Consider the following 26,456-nt stretch of genomic DNA (forward strand, 5'->3'; position numbering starts at 1 on the left):
TCAGAACATTCAAATATGAAAAACAATCAGCCGATAAAGTTAAAAGAGTGGTCTATTAGATATGAAAGTTATGTAATATTTTCTTTTTAAATGACTGTATCTTGTATTCCAATTCAGATAATATTCTGAAAGTGAAAAATCACAAAGAATCTGGTGATATGAACACCTTACCATAATGATTCTTATATTTGGTGTATGAGTAGTGTTTCATCATTCTTTTTTAAAAACGAATGCTAACATAAGGAAAGTTAGTAAGATTATGTTGAGACAAGAGATTTGTAAATTAAAATAAATAGACATTGTTCTTACACTTAGGGAAGCATATTTTGGCAGAACTTTCATAGAAGTTACTTCAGTGTAATATTCCCATGTGTACATACATTTACATGTATCACGCACCATACCTGATAAAAGAATCAAAAATTTAAAATCATAAAGATGATTTCTGGGGTATGTTCAACTTAAGAAGCAACTAGAATTAGTCCCTTGCTGAAGATACATAAATGAAAGAATTTTGCTTATCAAAATGTTCATTACTTTAAGTTATGTTAAATTCCCATGCTTTTGGGTAATAGATAATTATTACTGAAGTCCTGTCATTTACTTAGACTTAAAAATTCTTTAGACCAATTTACAAATGTTGACTTTGCATATTCCATTTTTAGTTTAGGTTTTTGGGGAGTTTTTAGCTATTGCTTTCCAGACAGCTCTTTGTTTAAAATCCTTGGGTTTTAAATATTTTTAAAATGATCAAAGAAAGCATTAGATGTTTCTTATTACCTGCAAATTCTAAATTGTTTAGAAATATTATAAGGTAAAATGTAACATTCATACAGAGTAACCAATGTTGTATATGATTCCTCATAAGCACTTTTAAGTAATTATGTTGAAAAAATAAAACAATACAAAAATTGTTTATCCTGGCATGTTTTTTAAAATTCTGCTATTTAAATTTCTCTCTTTGAAATTTTCATAGTAATTTATAAATATTTAATGGTTTCAACTGATGCAAAATTACTTATGTTTAATATAATTATTTGATTTAATGTCAACATATATGTTCTATAGATGAGAAAATGTATGATTTCACATTAATGACCACTTGAAAAAATATCTGCCCTATTTTTAAAAATTGAAAAACACATTTTTTTCTTTATCACTTCTCAGATTATATACCATTAGTATTGCAGTTAAAAGAAACATTTTATATTTTCTCACAAATCCTTTTTTTCCTCAATTCTTTGTGTACCAGAAGAAATTTCAGCTGCTTAAAATATTTGAATCTGATCAAAGGAGAAAAAAATACTTTTGCTTGATATTATTTCATTCTGTCAGAGAGAACAATACAGCAGTTGTAAAGAAAATTGTTTTGCATCTTTGTTTTCCTGTTAGTTTCTCCAATGTGAATTCACATGAATCAAGAACATACCTGTAGACCTTGAAAAGATGTCAAGCCTTGAACCAGACTCTCTTTAGAACAGTTACGTCCTGTTGAAAGATTCATCCAGTTCAGTGTATCGAAGTATTGGCACTTCTCCATACTTAAGGATCTTTTAAGACCTCCTTTTAAAAAGAATTGCCTCAAAGGTCAAATAAAAAAGCTTTTTTTTTTGCTTGCTTGTTTGTTCGTTTTAAAGGACCTACTCATTTTGAGGGTGAGGAAAGCACTCAGAAGATTAGTTTTTAATATATATGGGGGGGGGGGAATTCTATGAAAATTAACTTATAAGTTATCCTTAAAGAAGTTAAACTTAGCTCTTACTAATTTATTTCTGTAGAAACATGAATGCATTTAATTAAGCTACCAAAAGAATCCAAAAATAAAATACCAATAGTCATTTTTCAATAAATTCTCATTTTATTCCTGTTATATCAATACTTTTAGGATATTGTTTCCTTGAATTGATTTAGTTTTCCATTGTTTACAAAGAGGATTTCCTTCTGAGGCTGTTTATTCACTATTTACATCTTGTCTGTGAAATCACATAAAGATAGGAGATGGATTATTTTGAATGATGACAGGACTCCCTGTATCCTTCAGCCTCTTTCTAGTCCACTGCTGTCCAGAGGCAGCAGTGCAGGATGGCTGCTCTTCATAAAGGAGCTCTCTGAAGACTGGTAGGAGTTCCACAGCTTGGAAAGAGAATCAGAGGCCAGACTGACCACACTGCCAGCTAGCATCATGTGTATGCTAAAGATGCCGTAAAATTGATTGGTTTTTAAATAGGTGAGTAGCATAATTTCAGAAACAAACAGAAAACTAGAATTTTTTTTCACCTCCTTTTAGATACTTCTGATGACTTCTGTCCAGCAGGAACTCTAAAGCCTAAATAGTATCAAAAATTTGGCAACTCTATGTCAAGAACAGCTCTTAGCAAACTTAAGAAGTGTTCAAATAGAGCTGATATCATTTTATATTGGGAAAACAGTGTAAGAAAGAAATAGGAAGAAGAATCATAGCACTTAACTAAATTTTATTTTGTATTTTCTATCTCTGTACTTAGGACAATGCTCTTCATACATAGTAAGCACTTAATAAATGCTGCATTTATTTATACGTTTGTAGCACAATAAAATTTAATTACTTAGGATCGAATCATTTTAGGTACTCGGTTCTCCAACTGATACCTTTCAATCACTAGAGAAAGTTTCACTAGTTGATACAGAGATAGAAAACCACATTTAATTTTCTCAGACCCAAAACAGGCTACATAACTTCATTTGTATAGAAACTCCTACAGACCATGACCATAGCATAGCCTATAATCAACAATGGATCAGTGAAGGAAGTGAGAATTATTGTGCTGGAGTGCGGTAGAAGTAAAAAAGGGAAATAAAAGATAAGATAAATTTTTTTTCTGTTATTTTCTTTTGTCTTTAATTCAAAGTATTCCAAGTAGATGCATCAAATACCTTTAGTGAAGAACTTGTTTGTATGTGTAGAACACAGTAAAATCAGATTAAAAGCTTTGGGGAAATCAGTCTACTTCCAAAAACCATTAAAGTGAGCCTGCCCCAAAAGCTTTATGAATGTGTTAATTGTTGTGTTTCCATCTTGTAAATATGTTTTAGCATAGAGTAAGGATGATTTCCTTTTGCGAGAGCACTACGTTTATTTGGAGGTTGGGGGAAGAGCTGGAAGGATGAGGACTAAATAGCATACTGTAATGAAACCTCCCTTTGGGCAGCACATGCCTCAGTTCTGAATGCCCAGAAATACTTCACAGATGCGCTAGGCTGCCTAGCAATGGGAATTTTCTAATTCTGGCTAGCCTGAAAAAGTAAATAGAACTATTGAACATAAGGCAGCGCCTAATAAAAAAACCAACAATTCTCCCCTTGTAAACACCTACATTTGGCCCCATTAAAAATTCTTTCTTCATATCCAGGAACTAGCAGACCCTGAAATGTTGGGGTCTCAAAAGTAACCAGAGTTAGAAGGTTGAGGAAAGCAATGTTTTTAGGTTGGCATTTCCCCACAGGACTTCATATCTTGTCTCAATAATTTGTAGAAAAAAGTACCACATATGTTGGAGGGAATTACATAGGAAAAAAACCACCATAGCCATCGTACTTTTAACCTTTTTTTTTTTTTTTTTTTTGGAGGGGACACAGACATAAGAAAATAAATAAATGAGTGTATGTAAATGCACTGTGAGTATAGATATTTGTCATTTTAAAGATAAGAGGCAGCTCAGATCAAAAGCTACTAGTATCCAGTCTTGGAAATGTTGATTAGGCCAGCATCGAAGCCAGTAATTTGTAAAACTCGGTGAACTCCCACATTTTAAAATCCAGACATTTTTTTTTCCTTTTTCACATGACAGAATTAAGCTTGAGGTTTCTATAAACCATGCATCAATTAAAACTCCCCATCCAGCAGTTGAGTTGCCCAGCCATTCTGCTATCATTCTGTGAGTTTTTAGGATTCTGTGATCAACTTAGAGTGTCCACATGGCTTAATTAGCCAACAGTTTACTTTTAGCTATAGTTGGACAGGAGAGTTTTCCTCCTATAGTGAAGAGAAAGGCTGACATCTGTTTGAATCTGTTATTCATGGATAAAGATTATTACTTTCTGGCTATAGCCAAATGAGTTTCTTTACAGTTTAAAAGAAAGAGAAATAGAAGAGGAAGCAGAATAGAGATTTGGTTCAGTCTTCTTAGTTCATTTTTATAGCACGGCAGATTATCTTTAAAGCTTGACATTTCGCTTCAAATGTGTAAAACATTGTAAATGGGTTCTTGAATTGTCCTTGTCTTTTGAAGCCCTGCCTGATATGTGCCTTTAAAATCAAGTCTGGCTTTATTTCTCTGTAGAACTGGCCTTAAGATGGACCCCAAATCTTCTCCTCCTTTTCCAGGTAGCAACAAGGCTTCCTGAGACAAGAGAAGGGGGTTTTGAAGTTCTTCTCCCAAAGCGCTTTTCCAAAGAAAGCTCCCAATCTTCCTTCATTCACTTGCAGTAGCAACAGCAGGCCCTAGAATCTCAAGCCTCCTCTCGGCTTGGCCCTGCTGAAGCTTAATTCAAATTCCACACACTCTGGGGCTTATATGCTCCTGCCTGCATTGTGTGTTCCAGAGCCATACAAGACTTGGGTTAAGCAGCAGTTGGAGACCAGCAGAAAGGTTGCCAGAAGTGAGAGGCCCTGCTACACAATTAAGGAAAGATGAATGGGAAGGAGTCATGAGGGAGGGGCCTGGTGGAGACCCATTTAGGCAATAGTGCTGTATCCGAGGATCACAAGGATGGGAGCGACCATGTTGTGACACATCCATCTCATTTCTTTACCCCAGCGAGGGGGATAACGGGGGAGGGAGAAGCATCTTTCACTGTGCTTTTGATAACCAAGGTTAGGTGACAGTTTAAGTTGCTTCTGTTCTATCAAAATGTTACCTAAGTGATTCTCCCCTTCCTGGAAAACGAGTGTGAATAAAATGTGCTTAAAGAGGTGCACATTTGTGGGAAACACAAGTACAATGGACACAGTCCTTTATAAAGAACAAGGCTAGAAAGTAGCCACATTAATTTGTTGATTTTTAAAGGAAAAAATATATGAAGTTAAATTTTCCCAGGAATAATCTAGTGGTTTGTTTTATGTAGTCATTCTGGTTTTACATCAGTTGTCCTAAGATCAGTTTGTGAAACAAAAGAAAAACAGTAGTTTATTCTTCCCATATCTTTCAGCTATCTCCTGTTACTCCAAGGCAGTGAAGGACACATGCCATATTGGTAATGACTTGCATTTCTCCAAGTACAGTCCCATACAGCTGAACTCCTGTTATTTGAGGGAATTCAGCTCAAAAAGTTATTTACATGAGCCTTGTATACTGGACTTAACTCCTTATTTATAGGATGTGATGGGGAAAGGTGAGGAGATGAATTCCGTGTTATCAGAAATGATGTAGATGACTTAATTATCAGAATGATTTCTTCCAGATCATCATGCTGAAGTAGGCTCTTAAACAAAGAAATTCTGCCTAGCACAGAAAGTGGGAATTGGGAAGAGCTGTTGCTTTTAATTTTTAAATTTAATTTTTAGAAATGTTCATATCGTGCTTTTACAAGGATCACAAACGGCACATGCTATCGAGGAAATTCCAGCTGACATGTTGGCAAGAAGGTGAATAGGTCTATAAAGTTGACATAGCCAGATTTTGCCCACTGTAGACCTCTACTCTGCTTTGCACATAGTAAATAATTACTAAATGCATTTTAGATAGGACTGGAGATCCCTTAATGAAAAGCTCTTCAAAAGCAATTTTTCACCACATCAGAAACAGGATATAACTTAGTTACCTAGAGCACTTCTCTTCGGCTACTGTGCTGTTAGCATTAAATGTGGACCACAGAATGATCTCGTGCAGTCCACAATGTTATCTAATTGAGCAAATGTTACTACTACCAGTAAACATGGACAGCTGTAATACCACCTTCTGCAGGAGGCCTTTCCAGGCCTTACCTGCTAGTGCCTACCCATCTGATTGATTGATTTTATATATTGTACGTAACTAATTATTTACCCGTTTTCTTCCCCATTCCACTTTGCAAACTCGTTGAGGGAAGAGACTGTGTCTGTTGTTCTTTGCATCTCCAGCGTTTAATTTAACATGGTGCCTGACATATAGTAAGCAGTTACTGATTTTTTGACTTTCTGATTGTTTTCTTCACTAACAGACACTGAATTTAGTGACAGAGCATAATATTAGAATTTGAAGCCAGGTATGGAGTCCTCCATTTTCAGGTAATATGATGCAGTAGACACAGCCCATATAATGCACAAATAATCGACCTCCAGACTTCTTAACTATCCTCTGGAGAAGTAAAATATCCAAAAAAAAAAGAAAAAAGAAAAAAAGGCAAGACAGAAATAGAGAAGAGAGAGAGAAACCAGGATCCTGGATTAGATGGTTAGTCATCTGGTTTATTGAATATTGGCATAAACATAAATTAAACAGTCTATTGCTACCTTTTGTATATTTCAACGTGTTCTTTTGATCCTGATATTTGGTGTAAGCTATATGCGTACACTGAGATGGATAGGTATATTACGAGAAAGTATGCTGAAAAACAAAATTTTACCGAAATTGTACAATTTTTAAATCTTTTTTTAAAAAAGAAAATCTTAAACTCTGCACTTTGTTTTTTGTTTGTTTTTTTTTTTGAAGGAGCAGTTTGCCTCCAAGATTTTATGAACAACTTTAATTCTTATTCCAGATAGTTACATAGAGTTTCATTCCAGTTAGAAAACCAATCAATATATTTGTTTCATGAAAGAACGAATAATGAAGTGTTAACATTCATGTTTCGAACACAGTAACCTTACCTCCTCCCATGTCCACTTATTATGAAAAGAAGAATTGGTTGCACTCAGAGAATATCCTAGATTAAAAAATTTAAACTTTGGAAATTTGAATTAATAGGACCAGCCAAGCTCAGTTTGAAGAGGCTTATCACTAAGTAGTTAACTAGCCAGCAATTATTTTTATTTTAATCACAACAACTCATGAAGACTTTCTACTGAAAGATAGAAGAAACATGTTCTATATCAGAGAACCCACATTGAGGAAGATGAAAGTTTGAAGTATTGTTTCATCTGAGTCATCCTAGCCTACACTTTTCCATCCTATATTGGATATGTGATCCCAATAGCACTGTGCTCATTTGTGAGGACAAAGAAAGAATTTAAACGTGTCCCCATAGTTTTAATCATAGACAAATAGTAACATTTGAAGGGCCTAGTACGAAAAGAAAAGACCAATTGAGATTTGTCAGACTATTTATTTGAATTGAATAAGCATCAAAAGGACTACAAAAATAACATGATTTTTATTTTGACAATATTTTTAATGAGGAGAATTGTAAAAATTAGTACTGGCAAGGAATATAAGATGAAGTTCTACCTACTGTTTTCAAAAAAGGTTTTCTCATCCTTCTTTAATTACCTATGATTCTTACCACTGAAAGTACTCTCTAATTTAAAATGACTTAAAGATCAAACAAGTATGTGAGTTATGCATTTTTCTCTTTAAATGTGACTTTTTATGAACTTATATTAAATAATAAATATTTTACAAATAACCCTCCATTATATGAAGGCCAGACTCCTAACAACCTCAGTGCTTTATCAGATAGCCTAGAGCTTAGAAGTGACTTCAATGCCAGGAGAGAGTCTCTGCTAATTAGCAATGAAAAACCCCACAGGTTTATGTTTACCCTTATGGACTCAGCACCTTTTGGACTTATGAGCTTTTACTTAGCATGCAGTTCTAGTAAGCTTGTCATCTCCCTATCCAAGATGCAACAGATTAGAAGCTACAGAACTGAAAACTGCAGTATCTGTTAGAGACAATCTCTGAATTTAGCTTAGGAGCCTTTTCACCATCCCCATTGTAAACCACGTGTCGTTTTTATCCTGGTCTTTCCATCGTTCTTCCATAGAAGACCACCTCAACTTCCGGGAAGGCTTATTCTAGTTGTCAGGCAACTGTCCAATGGACATCGTTTAATGAGGAGCCCTCCTATGCTGGTTCCTCATCTCTTCAATGGTGACCTTTGCAACAGTTCTCACACAAGTCATGGTTGTAGCATGCTATCGTTACTCTGCCCAACATTGGTCTTTGGGTTGTCCTTGGGGATACTTGTAATTGTGAATCTTCTCAATGAATTTCATGCCTTCACTAGCTCACCTTTATAGAGCTTTCTTTCTTTCCTTCATTCACTGAGAACTTGTGAGAGACAAAGTGGGATACATGGTTTGCAGCAAGGTGGGCCGGAATGTCGGTTTGTGACCAGGATCGTGAGATCAGACTGGGGAAAGCGGCTGACCAGGGAGATCAGAGGCCAGCCCAGAGTGCTTGGAAGGATGAATGAATGTACATCTATTAAACACTTACTGTATCCCAGCCACTGAAGAATGAATATAAAGAGACAGTCTCTGTCTTCAAGCAACTTACATTCTGATAGGGGAAGAGGGACAAGAGTTTTTTCATCTGGGAAGTCAGAGAGATGGTAAATTGGACAATCGGGGGCAGTTAACTGATATGGTTTCCCAGAATCAGTGGTAGTGGGCTGTATTTGATTACCGTTCCTCAAGCAGGGGGAGAGCTGCGTTACATTGTTCTTGTTCAATTGTTTTCAGTTGTGTCTGACTCTTCTAGACCTCTTTGGGGATTTTCTTGGCAAAGATATTGGAATGGTTTGAAATTTTCTCAAACTCATTTTACATGAGGAAAATGGGGCAAGCAGGGTTAAGCGGCTTGCCTAGGATCACACAGCTAGTATCTGAAGCTGGATTTGAACTCATGGCTCCTGAGTCCAGATCCAGTGCTCTCTCCCCTGCCAAATGCCTGCCATAACTATCACATACTTGGTGGGATTTCAGAAAATGTGAAAAAGATGAAAAGGTCATGTAGTCGAATCCAGGCCAGCTCCTTATAGTGGTGTCGACCAATAAGGGTCGTAGCCCCAGAGCTAAAAGTCCACTTGGAGTAAAAGCATATAGAAGTGATCCTCATAGAAGCCCTGTCAGAGGTAAGGTGGATATTGTACGGATGAAGGCACTGTCCCCCAGAAACTTAACTTCTCTGTCCAGGGTTTTAGAGCTAATAAATAGTGGGGACTGGGACTTGGACCTGTGTGTTTTGACTTCATTTTCAATACTCTTGCCACTAAATCACCTTTTGTATGCCTATTATGAGTAGGTCAGGGGTCTTAGTCCTAGCAAGAGCAACAAGTGACAGCTGACCTCCTGAAAGCAAGGAGGGAGGGTCTTATTTCTATACTTTAATGACTCATAATTGCAATTATTCACTCTACCAACATAGATCACAAGCTTTTTCTTCCTTTGCAGTTCTCGCCCTGTAAGTCCTCCTAGAGAATCAACCCAATGCCCTGGAGACACCCTAGAGATCTTTTTCTTTGAGTTTCAGTACAGCAGAAGGGCTTTCCATCTGTTATCTCTCACTCTCCCTATGTGACTGGCCCACCTCCTTTTTCAGTCAGAAATTTCTTCCTTGATTTCTTTCAGGCCGTTTCTTGCACACAAATCTGCTGATTATGTTCATCTACCATATGTCTTTTCGTTGCCTTTTGGGCTTCCCACAATTTAGGTTCTTTGGAGATCATGGCATTCCATAATCCACAAACAAATAGCATTACCGAGAGAATATTGCTGGTAAAAGGTGGGCCCAGCTTAGCTTAGAATTATTAGAAATTCTGTGCAATTTCTGAAAAGCAAGCCAACCTGTGCCCATACTCCTATTTAATTTGTGGCCCAACTCATTCTTCTTGGTCATGCGGTCCCTGTGTAAGATATGTGCGCTGACTGACTCAATGGATTGACCATCCTGCCTGTCATGGGCTGTCAATAGGAATTCCTCATATGCTTGTTTTTTACCAGCCATTCTCTTTTAAGAGACCTTAGATTTCATTGAGAAAACATTAAGCGGCTTAATGAATTCAGCAAAACATCCTGCAAAAAGGAACAAATGAAGGACCTCACCTTCCAGAGGAAATCTCTCTTCTCTCCGGTCTCTGCAGAAGATATCCTTCAAATCAGTGGAAAACACTTACCATAAGCTTACAAAGTAAAAGCAGAAAATAACCACGTGGGACCATCTAACAGAAGAGCCAAACCAGTTTGGCAGTGCCCCACCACACAGTTGAACAGTTGATGCTGATAACTCTGGCTTCTGGTCATCAAGATGCATTGTGCCCTATTTAAGAAGACATGAGATATATTTGCGAAATTTTTCTTCCTAAAATAGTTCAAAATTTAGAAGAAGAAAAAACTTTTGGTACCTGAATAGAGGGGCCATCTTCAGTTATTTAGGAAATTACTTATGTAGACCATTCCATTAACTTGCTAATCATGAAAAAAAATAGTCAATATTAATAAAGTAATATAGATGTCTGAATGATGTAATGGGAAGAACATTGGACAGGAAATCAGGAAGACCTGAATTCATGGTCCTGCCTACCTTTCTTAGCTTATTAATCATGCAACCTCTTTCAGTCTCAGTTTTCTCATTTATAAAACAGGGATATTAACAGCATCCACCTGACGGGGTTGTTGTGAGGATAGAACAAAATAAATGTAAAACAAAGTTTTTATTTAGATGAATTTACTTACATTTTTACTTAGGGAACACAAGGCTATACAAGGATCAGTGTTGAAAAATTCCATGGATTTGTTTTGAAAATAAAAAGATTTAATTAAAAAAGAAAGAAAGAAAGTAGGTAGAGAAATTAACTATTATTCATAATAGCAAGATGATTCAAAGCAACTATACAAATTAGAATTGGAACTTGACCTCAAGAAAATTAAGAAAATAAGAAATCAGTTAATAAATATTGAAAAAGAGGTATATCCACAGCATTGAGATGCCATTTCAATAACAAAAATAACATTAACATTTAAATATCACTTTAAGGTTTTCAAAGCAAATTTGCATATGTATTATCTCTTGTGATTTATGAATACTTATATCTTGGATACTATACAGAGAAAATAGATGAATATTTGATGAGTTGAATTTTTAAAAGATTGCAGGCCTGAAAAATTGCCAAAATATATCAGAAATTCTTTTTGACATTACATAAACATTTTGCGCTAATACTCTTTAAAATCACATATAGATTAACTGGGTTTGTTAAGCTTCTCCAACTGCAGGACATTAATTCTTTTTGCTTTGTTTTTTTTATTCAAAAAAAATTACTGATTCTCTTTTTACATCACATTCACTTCTCAATGACCATTCCCTAATAACAAAGAAATATATGTAAGAAAAATAAACCAGCATTTGGGCCACATCTGACAATAAATAACCTCATTCACCATCTGTAATCCCCCATTTCTATATTGAGAAGAAGCAGCGTACATCAATTTTATGAAGTCAAGAGTGGTGCTATGTTGCTTAGTTTTGAAGCCATTCAAGATTGTTATCTTCTACATTATTGTGATCATTGTATAAATTGTTCTCCTGATTCTGCTTGCTTAGCTCTTCTTCAGTTCATTCCCCAATTTCTCTGAATCCTTCACATTCATAATTCTTGCAGTGTCATTACAATATTCTATTACATGCACCACAATTTGTTCTAATTTCCTAATCGATGGATTCTCACTTAATTTCCATTTCTTCTCTAACACAAAAATTTCTCCTATAAATATGTTTGTATATATGGGCCCTCTCGGTCTTTTACCTCCTTGGGGGGGGGGGGGGGAATACCTAGTTGTAGTATTGCTGGGTCAAATAGTATATACCATTTAGTGATTTGTAGTATATATCAAATTCATTTTCCAGAATGAACAATAAATTTATGGAACTGTTTTCTTTTTTTTTTTTTAATTTTAATAGTTTTTATTTACCAGATATATGCATGGGTAATTTTACAACATTGACAATTGCCAAACCTTTTGTTCTAATTTTTCCCCTCCTTCCCCCCCCCCCATGGCAGGTTGACCAATACATGTTAAACATGTTAGAGTATATGTTAAATACAATATATGTATACATGTCCAAACAGTTATTTTGGTGAACAAAAAGAATTAGACTTTGAAACCGTGTACAATTAGCCTTTGAAGGAAGTCCAAAATGCAGGCGGACAAAATTAGAGGGATTGGGAATTCATAATCATCACCTAGAGTTCTTTTGCTGGGTGTAGTTGGTTCAGGGACTGTTTTCTATTAGCTCCTTCATTACTTACTTAGGTGTTGTCATTTTTCCAGCCTAATAGGTATGAAGTAAAATCTCAGATTTTAATTTGTCATTGCTCTTATCTTACATAACTGATTTAGAGCTTTCTTTCCTGTGGTCTTAGATAGTTTGTGTTTCTTCCCTTTAAAACTTCTTGTTCTATTCTTTGACCAATTGACTTTTCTTAAATATTTATTTATACTAATTCCTTGGGTATCTTAGAGATCATTACTTGATGGTATTAACCAAAAAAAGATTTGATTAAGCCTCTTACTTGTATTTTATGACCCTGGGCAAAGCACTTAAACTATTAGCCTCAGTTTTCTCACCTATAAAATGAGATTAATTATATATAACTTACCTTCCTTACAAAGAAAGTGCTTTGGTAAACTTTAACTCACTATAAAAATATAATTTTTGTTGCTATTATTTGTCATACTGTATGTAGCATGAGTTTTATAAACAATCACCTTAGCTAGTCACCCTTTCACAAAGGATGGGGGTCTCAGGGCTCTGATGATAGACAAACCATTTCCCTGCTCAGCTAGATTGGCCCCTTGAATGGTTCAGACATTTGGCTGGACACATCAGTTCTCTACCAGGCAAAATGAGACATTAAACACTCTTGCCACTACACTGCCCCATGTAGACCATTTGGCCCTGAGCTCCTGCAGGACTGGGACTGGCAAGCTCTTGGCAGCTGCCGGCCTATGTGCTAGCAGTGCAGGCCGCTTAACTGCTAGTGTCTCCTTAGGACATGGAATCTCTGCTCATAGAATCCAGTGGACTCCTTGGACTGGCCTCTCTGTGGAAACAGTCACCCTTCAGCTATTGGTTTGGCTGGCTGGTACTGTACTCCCTTCAGCTGGGGTGTTGCAGTGCTTTTCTTAGCTGAAATACTACTGCATCTTTCAGGACAGCTTCTCATCCCTTAGGGCTCTTTTTGACTCCTTTGGAGCCTCAGAGTTGAGGTTTGCCTTCTCCAGCAGAGAGTTGGAGAGGCTAGACCTCCAGGTTTAGTGGTATTTATTCTTCCCTGACTTCCCTGATTTAGAACTTCCCTGTTATTCAGATGAGTGACTGGGAACAAAGGTAGGAACACAGCTCAACCCTACAGTCAACTACATTGCCTTTTCTGGTCTCTTCTGGTCTCTTCGTATACCATACCTTTCCTGAAATGCACCATCTTTATTTTGGCACAAAAGCTTTCCCTTCTACTTCCAGGATCTTTAGGTTCCTCTTGACCTTTAAGCTTTCCTGAAGTCTCCCTGGGAAGATAATTAATTCTTGATCAACAGGCACTGGTCAGCCAACAAGTGTGTGTTAAGCACCTACTTTATTCAAAGTGCCAGGCTGACCTCTGTGGTCTCTCCTCTTTCTTTACTTTCCTCTCAATCTAATGTCTTTCCTCCTATTTCTCAGCTAGACTCTAAGAAAAATGTCCTTCCTTGACATTAACATTCTTTCTCAAAAACTCCCTCTCCAGGTGTTCAGAACACTTTTCTCTCCTGATTCTCCTTCTTAGCTGTCCGATTTCTTTTTTCCAGTCTCCTCTGCTGGCTTATCTTCCATCTCATGCTCCCTAACAGTCAGTAGTCCCCAAAGACTGACTATGGTCCCAGCGGCAGCTCGGTGGGTCTGAGCTCAGTGGGACCTAATGATCAAATCAGGCCTCAGACATTTACTAGCTGTGTGACCCTAAGTCAGTCATTTAATCTCTGTCTCAGCTTCCTGAACTGTAAACTGGGGATAATAATAGCGCCTACCCAACAATGTTGTTTTGAGGAACAAATGAGGCAAACAAACCAAAAACAAAAACCACACACTTAGCACAGTGCCTAGTTTATAGCAGGCACTATAGATATGCTCCTTTCCTCCCTCCTCCTCTTCTCTTTTCTTTCTTTACTTTTTTGGTGACTTCATCAGCTCCCATAGGTTTAATTATTACATACAGATGACTTACAGTTCTGTATATCCAGCCCTGAGTTTTATTCATTTCTGTATCTCCTGACATATCCAACTGAATTCCCAAGAGATGTGTCAAGCTCACCAAAAACAGAATTCATTATCTTTTCCTAAAAACCTTCCCTATCTTCGGTATTTTTGTCAGAAGCATGAACATTTTCCCGATCTCCCAGGTTCGGTATTATCCTCCCTCATCCCACATATAAAAGGCCAGTGTTCAAGTCCTGCTGGTTTTGCTCCCACAACACCTCACCCTGTCTCTCCTCACAGAGCTATTACTCTCCCAACACTGGCCCATCCCACGCACAGCTAGACTGACCAATGACCCCATGCCCAATGAATTCCAGTGGCCTCCCATTGCTTCTAGGAAAAAATATGAACTCTGTTTTTTAGAAGCCTTCACAACCTCGTCCCAACTTACCTTTTCTTTCAGTGGACATTACTCACCTTCACTCACTCTGTGATCCAGCCAAGACATCCTGCTCTTTATTCCTCACACACGGCCCTCTCTCTCCCGTCTCCGCACCTGAAGCAGGTGCGCTATCATCCACACCATGTAGAATCATTTGCTCTCTCCCTTCCAAGTGTTCAAGCATCCCCCTCTGCACTCATTTATTTTTCCTCCTTAAATTCCCTTTATCAGGGAGCTCTAAAATAGTCTTTAACCTATATTTGAATTGTCCTATATTTACATTGTATCCATTCTGTACATTCCACTGTGTACCTTTGTCCTCTTATAGAAAGTAAGCTCTGTGAGGGAAGGTCTTTGTATCCCCACCTCTCAGTACAATGACTGCTCCAGAGAAGGTGGTGGATGAATGCTTGTTGATCAGTCTATTGCTGGATGCTGGAAATACAGAAAAATTTCCTCTACCTTCAAAGAATGTTCAGTCTGTTCTAAGGGAGATCTAACAGAGATGACGATGTTTTCCAAGGACCCTAGAATTCCTAGAGAAGCATGATAAGGAAAGTTACGGTTGCCTCACCTTAAATATTAGCTGACAACTCTAAAATACGTACATATGTTGCATCCTGACTACACACTGGCAATCTGTCAACAAGTACTCCATCCTGATGCTTCCAAAGAAGCTGTCTGGTTCAGGTAGGGGCAGAAACTCTAAGGAAACCCCACTCAGATTGGACAGAGCAACAGCTGATTGGCAGTCTCATTGCTGCAAAGTGGGAGCTCTTCATCAGTTGGGGCTGATTGGTCACCAGAGAGGTTGAAAAGGCGCTCCCCAGCCAGTACTGGTCACATGGATTCTGTTTTTCTATGGGGCCTAGATCAACACATGGGGGCCCTCTATCTTGTGGTCATCCGCCCCAAGGAAAGGAAGTGGCCACACATAGGGGTGCCCTAGACCACCTTTTTGTTTAGACTTGCGAGTTCTCCACAATCTGCTTTCAAAGAGGTGGGTCTGGAGGCAAGACAAGAGTTGTCAGTTATAATTGACGGTCAGAATAATTGCACACCTGAGCATTTTTAGACAGACAGCCAATGTAGCACTCTCTAGCTCCCTGAGACTTTTATCTAATTTTCAGTAAATGAAGAAGAGCCAAATGAAATATTTCCATTCAGAGGATCCAGGATGAACGTGACGTTTAATAAAAACAATTTTAATCTCAAATTATAGCGAAAGAATTGGAGCCAAAAAAGAAACAATCCAGCCTTAAATCTAACTGTGCTTGGCAGTGGGAACTCTGGCCATTCCCAAGTAGGGCCAAATATGCATTTGCTCATCCAGAGCAAAGATCTGCATCACGCATCAGTTCTTCTGCCCTATTCATCCACAAGAACCAAGTGAAATGTCGCCAAACCTAGGACAAAAGCACTTCCACACGGCAGATTCCCTTCAAAAGTAGCAAGATTTACCAGCAACTGCCAAACAGAAGGTCATGTCGTAGGCTGGTTTTTGGTTTGGGGTTTCTCAGATAAATACTTTGAATCCTGTTAAAAAACAGCTTCAGTACATGATTAGAAATGGATACCAAAGCAAAGGAGTCTGTTGAACCTGGGTCTCCCTCATCTCTTGCAAGGATGTTCTTGGGAGGAAAAGGAAGAAATGGGAGGGGACTAGGAGCTATGTCATATTAGGACTGATGAAGGAACTAGCAGCATGTATTAAAAGGAAGCTTGAGGAGTGAGGGGGTGGAACACAGCCTCCACCTTCCAGTTCTGAAGAACTGTCCTCTAGGAGAGCAATGGACAAAGGCAGACTTTAGCCCAATGTGAAAGGCACTGTCCTAACAGTTAGAGCCACCCAGAAGTGGGATGGCAGTCACCAAGTGGCTGACCACTTCTCGGGGAGCTCTGAGCGTGACCTGCGATGTTCTCCCCCATGGGTGCAGCTTGAGGCTCTGTTCCAGGCGCTCAGACTCCACCAGCTGTGCAGCCCTCTTTGGGGCAGGGCCCAGGCCAGGAAATAGATGGGGAGGGGCAGATCTGGGAAGGGTGCAGCTGCAGCAGAGATCCTGAATGAATGCTCGCGGATAATGATGATTTGGCCATAACTCTCCCCTTGAGCTCCTACTGCCCACATTCCCACATGCCAAAAATCAATACGTGGGTTGGGCGCTCGTTGGTCTCCACACCAGATAGTGCGCGGCGGCAGAAGCTGGCAAATGATTCTCAGGAGGAAACCCACATATAAGCCAGATGCTTCTGAGATTCTGGGAAGGGAACAAAGGTTTTTCTTCCCTCTACGTTCCAAAGCAGAATGTTGGGCTTCTTATTTTTCAAAGAGGCTTAGCTATCAAGATAGGCTGACTGTTGGTTTATTTGTTAACTTTTATACAGTGAGGATTTAGTCAGTGTTTCAATGACCCATGATTTTTATCAGTGGGAGTATTCCATCCATGAGGCAGATTGCAACCTCTACAGCTTGAGAGATGGTTTCAGAGAGAATAAGTTAATTATCCTTCCTCACTACAGTGCCCAACTTCTCCAATTTTTTTCACCATCTCTTCATTAATTGTCTAGAAAGAATGAAACATCCAAGACTCTCCAGACTCCATAAAATCATTGGAGAAATCCTATTCAGCCATTTGAAAAGGTATTACAGTGATTGATGCTAAATTACTCTTTGTACCTGGGTTGGGAGGGGAGAGGGAGAGGTAGGATGAAGGAGAGAAAGTCAGTCTGCTCTGAAGCCCTAAAATCAAAATTGATTTAACCTAAGTAGAAATTATATTTGCTAAGAGCTCCTGTACTCAGTCCCCATGAAGGAGGGGGAAAAACTTGCGATTATTTTTGACTCTTCTTTCTTTGCCTGGTTTTGATTTTTTACTCAATAAATTACCAGGTCTTATGAATTCTGTCTCTACATTCTCTCTTTCATGTCTCCTTTTTCCAGGCATTCATTACCACCCAAAGGTCTCACTTATAGGACCTTCCTCCATTCCATTCTTCACAATATGGCCAGAATTATTTACTTTGTCCTTCCATTCCCCTTAGAAATATGGCTCCCTATTGAGTGCCTTTGCCTGGCATTCATATAGCCCTTCATAGTCTGGTCCACCTTGTGTTTCCATTCTTGTCTCATTTAATTCTCCTTTAAGACCTCTTTGATCTGACCAGATTTGTCTAATCTTTCCTTTTGGACATACATTATTTTTTCCTATCTCCATGTTTTTGCTGATGCTGTTCCTCATGCAGAGATCTTCTTCTCGTTACCTATTAGTATCTTTCCCTTCATTTAAAGCCCAACTCAAATGCCAACTCCTTCAGGAAGCCACCTTCAGCTTCACTTCCCAATCAATAATGACCTCTCTTATTTGTATTATTATTATATTATAAATTATAAATATTTATATTATATTATTTTTGTTATTATTACAATATTATAAATTATAAATATTTATATTATATTTATCTTTGTTTGCTTCTTTTCCACCTCATAGGCCCTAAATTCCATCAGAGCAAGGACCATGTCTCATATCAACTTTCCCATAACATCTTGCACATTGGGTTTTTTGTTTGTTTGGTTGCTTGGTTTTTTGGTACAGAATACAAAATGCCTAAAAATGGTTTCTGAATAAAACTAAAACTGACCATCAAAAAGGTTCTCTTTCTCTTCACAATTTGGAAGTCATCAATATCTATGTCAATTAGCTTAGTGTCCATTAAGTTAAATAAAATTACTGTAATCTAGCTGTATGGTGATAAGGTATAGTAAAGACAGTCTGGAGTTGGGAGATTTACATGGGAGCCCCAATTCTTCTCTTTACTATCTTTGTAATTCACTATTTTAGGAGATTTACAACCTCTCTTGCCAACTCTGTGAGTCTGTAAACCTGTGTCTTAGATATTTGCATACAGAAGGTGCTAAATAAGAACTTGAGGTTACTCAGCTGCTTCACTATGTTGTGGAGATGATAGATGCAAGGAAGGATGGATGCAAGCACTAGCACACCAAGCCAGCAGGGCTTCCAAGAACTGGCCCCTCGGTCGGAGATCTCTTCACCCAGTAGCAGAAGGCTCATTCCCAGAAGGTTGGCCACCAGGGCATGGTGGGCTTTGGCCACAGAAACCCTTCGAAAGCTAGCAGGAGCTGGCCACAGGTGGTAGCACACCAGAGTGTCCAAGTAAAGGCTGCTTACATTGTATGTGAGGGTCAGTTGGAACAGTTAGTTGAAAGCTAAGATTCTGTTTCTTCCATTGCCTTGTTAGGTGACCTTGGATAAGTCCTCCCTCAGGGACCTCAGTTTCCTTGTGTGTAAAATGAGGAAGGAGCTATATTAGCTCCAAGGTTCCAGCTATGGCAATCTGTGAATTTATTTAGATTCCTTTTTTGAAATTAAAGATGTGACTATTAAGAATATTTTGAGCACATGAGGTCGCATAATGTCTTCAATACTGAACTATACAAATGATTACATTTCATGAGCTCTGAGTAAAGCAGGGGTTTTTTAAACCCTTAAATCCCTATTTACCTGTCTAGGATTAAAATGATGATTTTAGAAATAAATAAATAAATGGCAGCTTGTGGTTTTGTCTTGGCAAAATATGAAATAAATATAAATTGATTAAACTTCTTTTAATAGGTATTTACCTACAATTTGTCTCAAATCCAGGTATAATCTAGATTCATTATCTTGCCCCTTCTGTCTCTGAGCTGCAAGTGGTGAGCAGTGAGCTTGGCAGGCTAGCAGAAATTGAGTTAGGAAGGTAAATGTTGAGCCAGGAAATCCGTTTGTGAGTGGCTATGGGTGAGCTGTTTGATCAAGGGCTTAAGAAGAGACAAGCTAACTGATGCAGGCAGTGACCCTGACCCTCAGAAGGTCCGCTACATAGACCTTAAAGGATCAGAAGGCATTCAGATCTTAAGGAAGCCAATGATACCTAGTGGAAATGATCTGGAAGTCTGCTTCTAAGATTGGCTCAGTTTATAAATCCTTGGAGATTCTAGGCAAATCACCCCTCCCTTTTTAAGGCTATTTCTACAAGGCTCTGGTGGATTTTTGGCAGGCTTATCCATCCGTGGCCAAAGTACTTTGCCAAGTTCACTGCTTGGTGCTTTCAGCTGTGAAGCAGAAGGAGCAGGATTATCCAGCAGTATTGCTTCAGATAATCTAACAGACCTGTGTAGACAGTAGTGAAGCTTCTAGTATTTCACAAATGAAGCAATTTACTTTGCAGAAATACCTATAACTTCAGCTAGAAGTGGAAGGAAGGAAGGAGGGAGGGAGGGAGGGAGGGAAGGAAGGAAAGAAGGAAGAGAGGGAGGAAGGAAGGAAGGAAGGAAGGAAGGAAGGAAGGAAGGAAGGAAGGAAGGAAGGAAGGAAGGAAGGAAGGAAGGAAGGAAGGAAGGAGGGAGAGAAGGAAGGAGGGAGAGAAGGAAGGAAGGAAGGAGGGAGAGAAGGAAGGAAGGAAGGAAGGAAGGAGGGGAAGGGAAGGAGGGGAAAAGGAAGAAAGGGGGAGAAGGAAGGAAAGGAAAAGGGGGAAGAGAAAGTCATGGATTCCAGGATACCAACTTCTACAACCTTTCTTCACCACACACATAAAAACAAAACAATCAAATTATTCAGGTCTATTTACTTTAGTCCCTCAATGTCAAAGTCCCCTATGTAAAATGAGGACCATGAATAGCCTAACAGTTGAAAATAAAAGTGATTTGTTCATACATAACTGTCTAAACTGGTTAATGGGTTCCATTTTTTTAAATTACTGTTAAAGTAAACAGGATGCCAGGGCAGGCAGTTCCATAGGGACTGTATAATCCATTGAATGATCAACAGGCTGATTTGGAGATGGCAATGCTACCCAGATGAAGGGCTCACTAGCATCATTGCACAATTGTCCATTTTCCTTGCAGAGGATTGGCCAAGATGCCGTTTCAGCAGTGTGGGTTTCACAGGATAAGAACAGAGTTTGTTTATAGTGTATTTAGTGATGTTATTTTGAGATGGCATTGGTCAGGACAGCATGACACAGGGCATTTTTATAAGGTGATGATTATTTTACAGTATCTCTCTATGGTACCCTAGAAACATGAGTAGTTTCCACATTTGCATCTGGGGTTAGAGAACTCTACAATGTCACATACAGTACTGTGTAGTAGTCTTCCCACCAGGTATTTTGAGCATCAGGCAAATGTGGATGTAACACTCATTCTCATACTTAAATAAATTAAATAAGGAACCTCTTACAAACCTGTCAGAATGACGTGTAGTATTCTGCCCTTTTTTATTGTGCTGGCATCTTTGATTGTAGATATGGGGGGGCATTGATATCTAGATCAGTACTATGGTGATCACTTTGGTCATTGGAGAACGTAGCATGTGCCGCCAACCCGAGGGACACAGAGAATCGGTATTTTCCCAAAGGTCTGACTTGAAAATTACAGACCATCCACCAGGCTTTTGAATGATAAATAAAACATTTTTCAAATAGACTTAATCAAAATACTCTTGACCAAGAATAATGTCCTTTTTTTCTAAAGTCACTTTGACTTGAAGGAACCTCAAGCTCATGTCATTGTCATTGGCAACGTTCTCTTATCTTCTCATGTTGAAGGCAGCCGGGGGCTCACACATGGACACACACATGCACATGCACTGCCTAAGAGTGAGATAGGAGGAAGTTTTAGCCAAAGACAACCAGACAAGCCCAGAAACTTGTGGGAAATGGGAGTAGAACTTGTCATTGCCAGAATTATAATCCTAAACTACACAATGTTGCCTTTATGGTGTATTAATTCTGTTTTTAGTCAACCCAAAAGATCCATTTTATCAAAAATGATATGTGGGAGGTAAAAGGTGTATTTTAAGCAGTGGAATAACCAGTGAACATTTTTTTTTTTAAACAAGGTAGTTGAAGAAATAAATTCTACATACATTTTTATTCCCATGGCATAATCCAGGGACCTGAGTATGGGAATCTCTTTTTAACATCAAAATATTTTATGGACATATGCAAACACAAACATGGTATTTGCATTCATAGTATATATTGTTTAGAGCTAAATAAATACGAAATGAAAGTATATAGTGCTACATGGATTTATAGACCTTTGTAACAACTATGACAATATACACAGCAACAAGAAGATTCTGTGATGATCAACTGTGATGGACTTGGCTCTTTTTAACAATGAGGTGATTCAGGCCAATTCCAATAGACTGTGATGGAGAGAGCCATCTGCATCCAGAGAGAGGACTGTGGAACTGAGTGTGGATCACAACATAGTAGCTTCATTTTTGTTGTTGTTATTGTTGTTGTTCTTTGCTTGCTTGTTTCTGATTTTTTTTTTCCCTTTTTGGTCTAATTTTCCTTGTGCAGCATGGTAAATATGGAAATGTTAGAATTGCATGAGTTTAACCTATATTGAATTGCTTGCTATCTAGGAGAGGTGAGGAGGAAGGGAGAAAAATTTGGAACACAATGTTTTTCAATAGTGAATATTGAAAACCATCTTTGCATATATTTTGCAAAATAAAAAGCAAGTATTATTTTTAAAGTAACTATGACAGTATTCCCGAGAAGTCCATGGCCCACAGAATAAGATGCCATTCAGTTTCTTTTACAGCTCTTGGAAGAGGGAAAACAATACTGAGCAAGGGATAAAAAAAAACAAACCTAACTCTCTGCTTCCATCACTTAGTAGCTGTTTCACTCTGGCCACAACACCTACACAGTCTCTGAGTTTGCATCTTGATTCACAAAACGATTGTAATACATTATCCTCTTCTGTAAAAGGGGAATGAAGTTTTTATAATCTCTGCCTTAACAAGCTAGTTGTAAGTGTCAAATGAGATCTAGGTAAAGCACTTTTTAAACACCTTCAAGCACTACATAAAGATCAAACATTGTATAGTTCTCATAATTTTCTTGCATGTTAAAAAATTCATATTTTTATAATACTGACTTTTATAAGTTCTTCCTCACAGCAACTCCAGGAGGTGGGGAATGCACATATTAATATCTCCATTTGACAAGTAGGTAAACTAAGGCTTAGCAAAGTTCACTGATTTGTCTATGATCACACATCTTTCAGAGCCCAGACTTGATCCTAGATACTCCTTTCCTGAACACCTATACTACACTGCCTTTCTTTTGTCTTATGATAAAATATTTTATCGTGTGTGTGTGTGTGTGTGTGTGTGTGTGTATTCCTATCTATTGCAAAGAGTAAAGGCAGAGTAAGATCAATTGCAAAGAAACCCCTTAATAAATTCATTCAAACATATAAAATCTCTTGAGTCTTGTTGCTTTATTTCTGTGGTCATAAAAAAAAGAAAAGAAAAGAAAACCCTACAATAGAAAGAAGAGTAATAATGTGTGGAGCACATTGACTGATAAAGGGCCCTGAAGTTGAAGTTAGAAGCTCTGATTTCTGCTGCTTCAGCATATCCCTTTCACCTCTTCAGGCTCAGTTATCTCTTGTATAAATGAGAGGAATTGGGCTATGATATCTAAGGTCTTTTCCAACTCGTATTGTTATGATGTGATGAACCACTCTCTTCTTGCCACTTTGTTCCCTCCCATGTTGAAGGGAGGTCTCTAGTCCCATTTTCAATCCAGTCCCCAAACAGGGGGTTTGTTCCGCTCTGTGCCTTCTATGTGGCCTCCTCTCCTTCAGTTCATTACAGAGACACATCTCACTGTCTATAACAGAGACATTCCTAGAAACTGAATTTTAGGAACTAACTCCCATCCTCAGAGGCAGTTGTCATTGCATTTATTACTGGGCAAGGTGTCTCAGAATACTTTCTCAACCATAGAAAACACCTGAAGACTCAGCTAAGAGCTCTTGGTGCAGCAGAAAGTACTAGATTTGGAGTCTAGGTCTAGAATCTTGTGTAGTAAGTCATTGGGGAGGCTTGTTTGGATTCACTTGTATAGATTCTCCAATGTGTTGTTGAATTATTTAAAAAACAAAAAGGACCTTTCTTGTATATATTGGTTTTGTATAAAATAGGTTATGACCATAAATATAATGCAAAATGGGAAAATTGAGATCGACAAGACAGTTTGAAAACACTGGTACCTTCTGGGCCCAACGTGCTTAATGCTGAAGAATGGTGAGCAAACAGCCCTAACACAAATTCTGTTGCTGCCATATCCGGACATGAAAACCATTGACCTTTGTGTTGGGAAGCCTTTGAGTTTTTCTCTGTATTTCTGTGAAAAGTGTAAAGTCCTGGAGAAATCAGCCTAGATGTCTTGATATAGGGTAAACCTAATAAAATAAAATAGGCATTTGTGAAAAGGTTGCTCCTCCTGGTTCCCTACTTACTGAAGCCACATTGAGTTACACACAGAATACGGAATAGCAGTTTATAGCTATGACAGGGATCACTTAATGGACCTGACTTTTTCTTCTTCCTCAAAGCAATATTTTCTTTTCACGAATCTACTGTGATTTGTCTTATTGTCTTGCTTTGCTATTGAATATAATCTTGTGATGGTGTAGAACCACAATTTTATTTACAGTTCAATGGAGAAAACTTTAAAAAGTTTAGAGTTGTGCTCAGGAAATTTCCATTTAATGTTTTTATCCCAATTCTGGAAAGGCTGAAGTTCGTCAAAATCTAGTAGGAATTGCTTGTAATTTAATGGATATAAGTCTGGGAAACTGTTTGAGCGGGAATTTCATATGCAAGGCGGAATGCTGATCAACAGAGCAGAATATTGCATGCTGAAGTATGCTAACGAAAGCAAAATTAATTACATTTTTCTCCTCCCCCACCCCAATATCTCCTGCTACAGCGACTGCATTTGCCTCCAGACTTGTCAGACACAGTGAGCCGCTCAAGCAAACGGGATCTGGTGGAATCCGCCAAACAGCTGAGCCTGGGATGTAGCGTTGTGGCCGGAGGCAAAGAGCACCTGGACTTCTAGGGACTGTACTCAGTGGCCTTCCTCAGACTCCTCCGACACGCTCTTTGTACCCTCTTTTCGGTTACCATTGGCTTGTGTAAATTATCTTTTTTAATGATTGAACCCAACAATCTTAAATCCTCATAAAGAATTTTTTAAATGGTGCCTTTTCTCTTGAGTGTTTTTTAATTATAGATTTGTTTTGTTTTTTTCTAGAAAACTAACTGAAATATTTCTCCATTTAAAAGTTATCATTTAACTAATGAAAACTACCTTCCTCCTTATTGTTGAGAAGTGGGGAACTGCTAGGGCAGAATGTAGTATACATTGTCAGATGCAACCACTCTTTGGGATGGTTTTACTTGGGGTTTTTGTTTGTTTGTTTTTGTTTTTACAAATTAAGGCTAAATTTCAAAGAGGGAAATCTTTTCAGAAATAATTGCAATGTAAAAGCAAACAGCATCAATAAGATATTTTTCAAGAATTATGTTATATTCTCAGTTGGAATAGTAATTAATGCCTTATTTCTAAATAAAAACGTCAGCACCAAAAAATGATTGTGCTATTCTACAGTGGACAGTGGTGCACTTAGTTTTTTTTTTTTTTTTGTCTATGCAAAAAAATAATAATTAGAGATAGTTTATGGAAACCTTGTGAGAATCAAAAACTACATAATAACTGAGAATCATCATTACTCTTTATTTCTGAAAATGCCACTGGAAATATTATGGATTGGGCAGAGCAGGACATGGCTAATTTGGGAAATGTATCAGAACCATATATATTGAAGGGTGCTAGCATGTCATATGCATTCTATTATGTAAATTATTAAATTAATAAAAAAACAATCTGAGGATAAAACCGTTGATGATAACACATCTGCCTTGTTAGTTACTAAATGTATTAAAACAAACTTGCAGTGATCCAAATTTGTACAGCCTAGAAAATGAATCGATGGCCTTCTACAGCTCACCACAGTAATCCTGAATGTTTGAAGAGAGCGTCGTAAAATCATGTCACCAAACAGAGGTCAAGATTGAAATCCAAACTGACAGCTTTATTAATGACAAGCTATCCAAAAAGGGGCACTGATGCTGGGTAGGGAAGCAGTACAGAACCACGACTTGAAGCCAAATGGTAGAGGATTTTTTTTTTTTAAATCAACCAACTCATCTTCATCAGTAAATTCTGGAAAGTTGGTCATTTAACAACTATTCATTCAGCTCCTCCTCTGGGTAGATCTCCTAAGAATGGGAGGCCATTATCCATACACATGCAAAGCTGCACACATTTTGTTCAAACAGAGTGGTAGCAACAACTCTTATCTTGAAGTCACGTTTCCGTTTCTTGAATTTTTATACATGTGCTGAAGGTGACCCTGGCACAAAATAGGTAGCAGTGAATATAACTTGCAAGATAACATGTGTATCTTTCGACAATGACTCTCCTTTTAAATGAACTAAAAAGACCAAAGAGAGAAAACTGGGTTTCCAAAATATATTTTCATGTATGTTATTCTATTTTGATGTGATTATAACTAACATTTTCAAGTGGCCTACTTTTAATATGTTACAAATTTCACTTTATTTGTTCTTGACCACATTGCATAAAACAAAGACTTAGCTTTTAAAACTGTCTAACTAATATGATGACTGTCAATCACTTAAAAAAATTCACTGTAGCATAAACACATACTGTATACAGCTTTTATTCAGAATTAGAATAATTGAATCAATGACAGTGATTTGCTTGGATGTCAAATCTCTCCATCATATCCTGTCACTACCAGTTTATTTTTTGTGATAAAAATCAAAAAGACTACTATTTTTTTTCAGCTGCTATTTCATTAGTAGTAACAATCAGGGGTTTTTTCTTTTTTTTTTTTTTTTTAAGAATGTCTCAGGGTTTTTTTCCCCATTTCTTTTAATTCCTAAAGACACAAATTCTTATCAATTTTCTTTTCAAAACAAAGT

The 26,456-nt window shown here is 37.8% G+C and overlaps 1 protein-coding gene across 1 annotated transcript in view; it reads left to right on the top strand.

Annotated features, from left to right (window-relative positions):
* ELP4 (elongator acetyltransferase complex subunit 4) overlaps window positions 1–24,646 on the top strand; it is a 227,493-nt gene extending 202,847 nt beyond the window's left edge. The window contains exon 10 of the mRNA XM_074272926.1: window positions 24,373–24,646. Coding sequence (XP_074129027.1) covers window positions 24,373–24,504 — 132 coding nt within the window. The 3' untranslated portion in view covers window positions 24,505–24,646. The remainder of the gene's footprint in view (window positions 1–24,372) is intronic.
* The last annotated feature ends 1,810 nt before the right edge of the window (window positions 24,647–26,456 follow it).

This window comes from Sminthopsis crassicaudata, chromosome 6, assembly GCF_048593235.1.
Source record: "Sminthopsis crassicaudata isolate SCR6 chromosome 6, ASM4859323v1, whole genome shotgun sequence".
Lineage (NCBI taxonomy): Eukaryota > Metazoa > Chordata > Mammalia > Dasyuromorphia > Dasyuridae > Sminthopsis > Sminthopsis crassicaudata.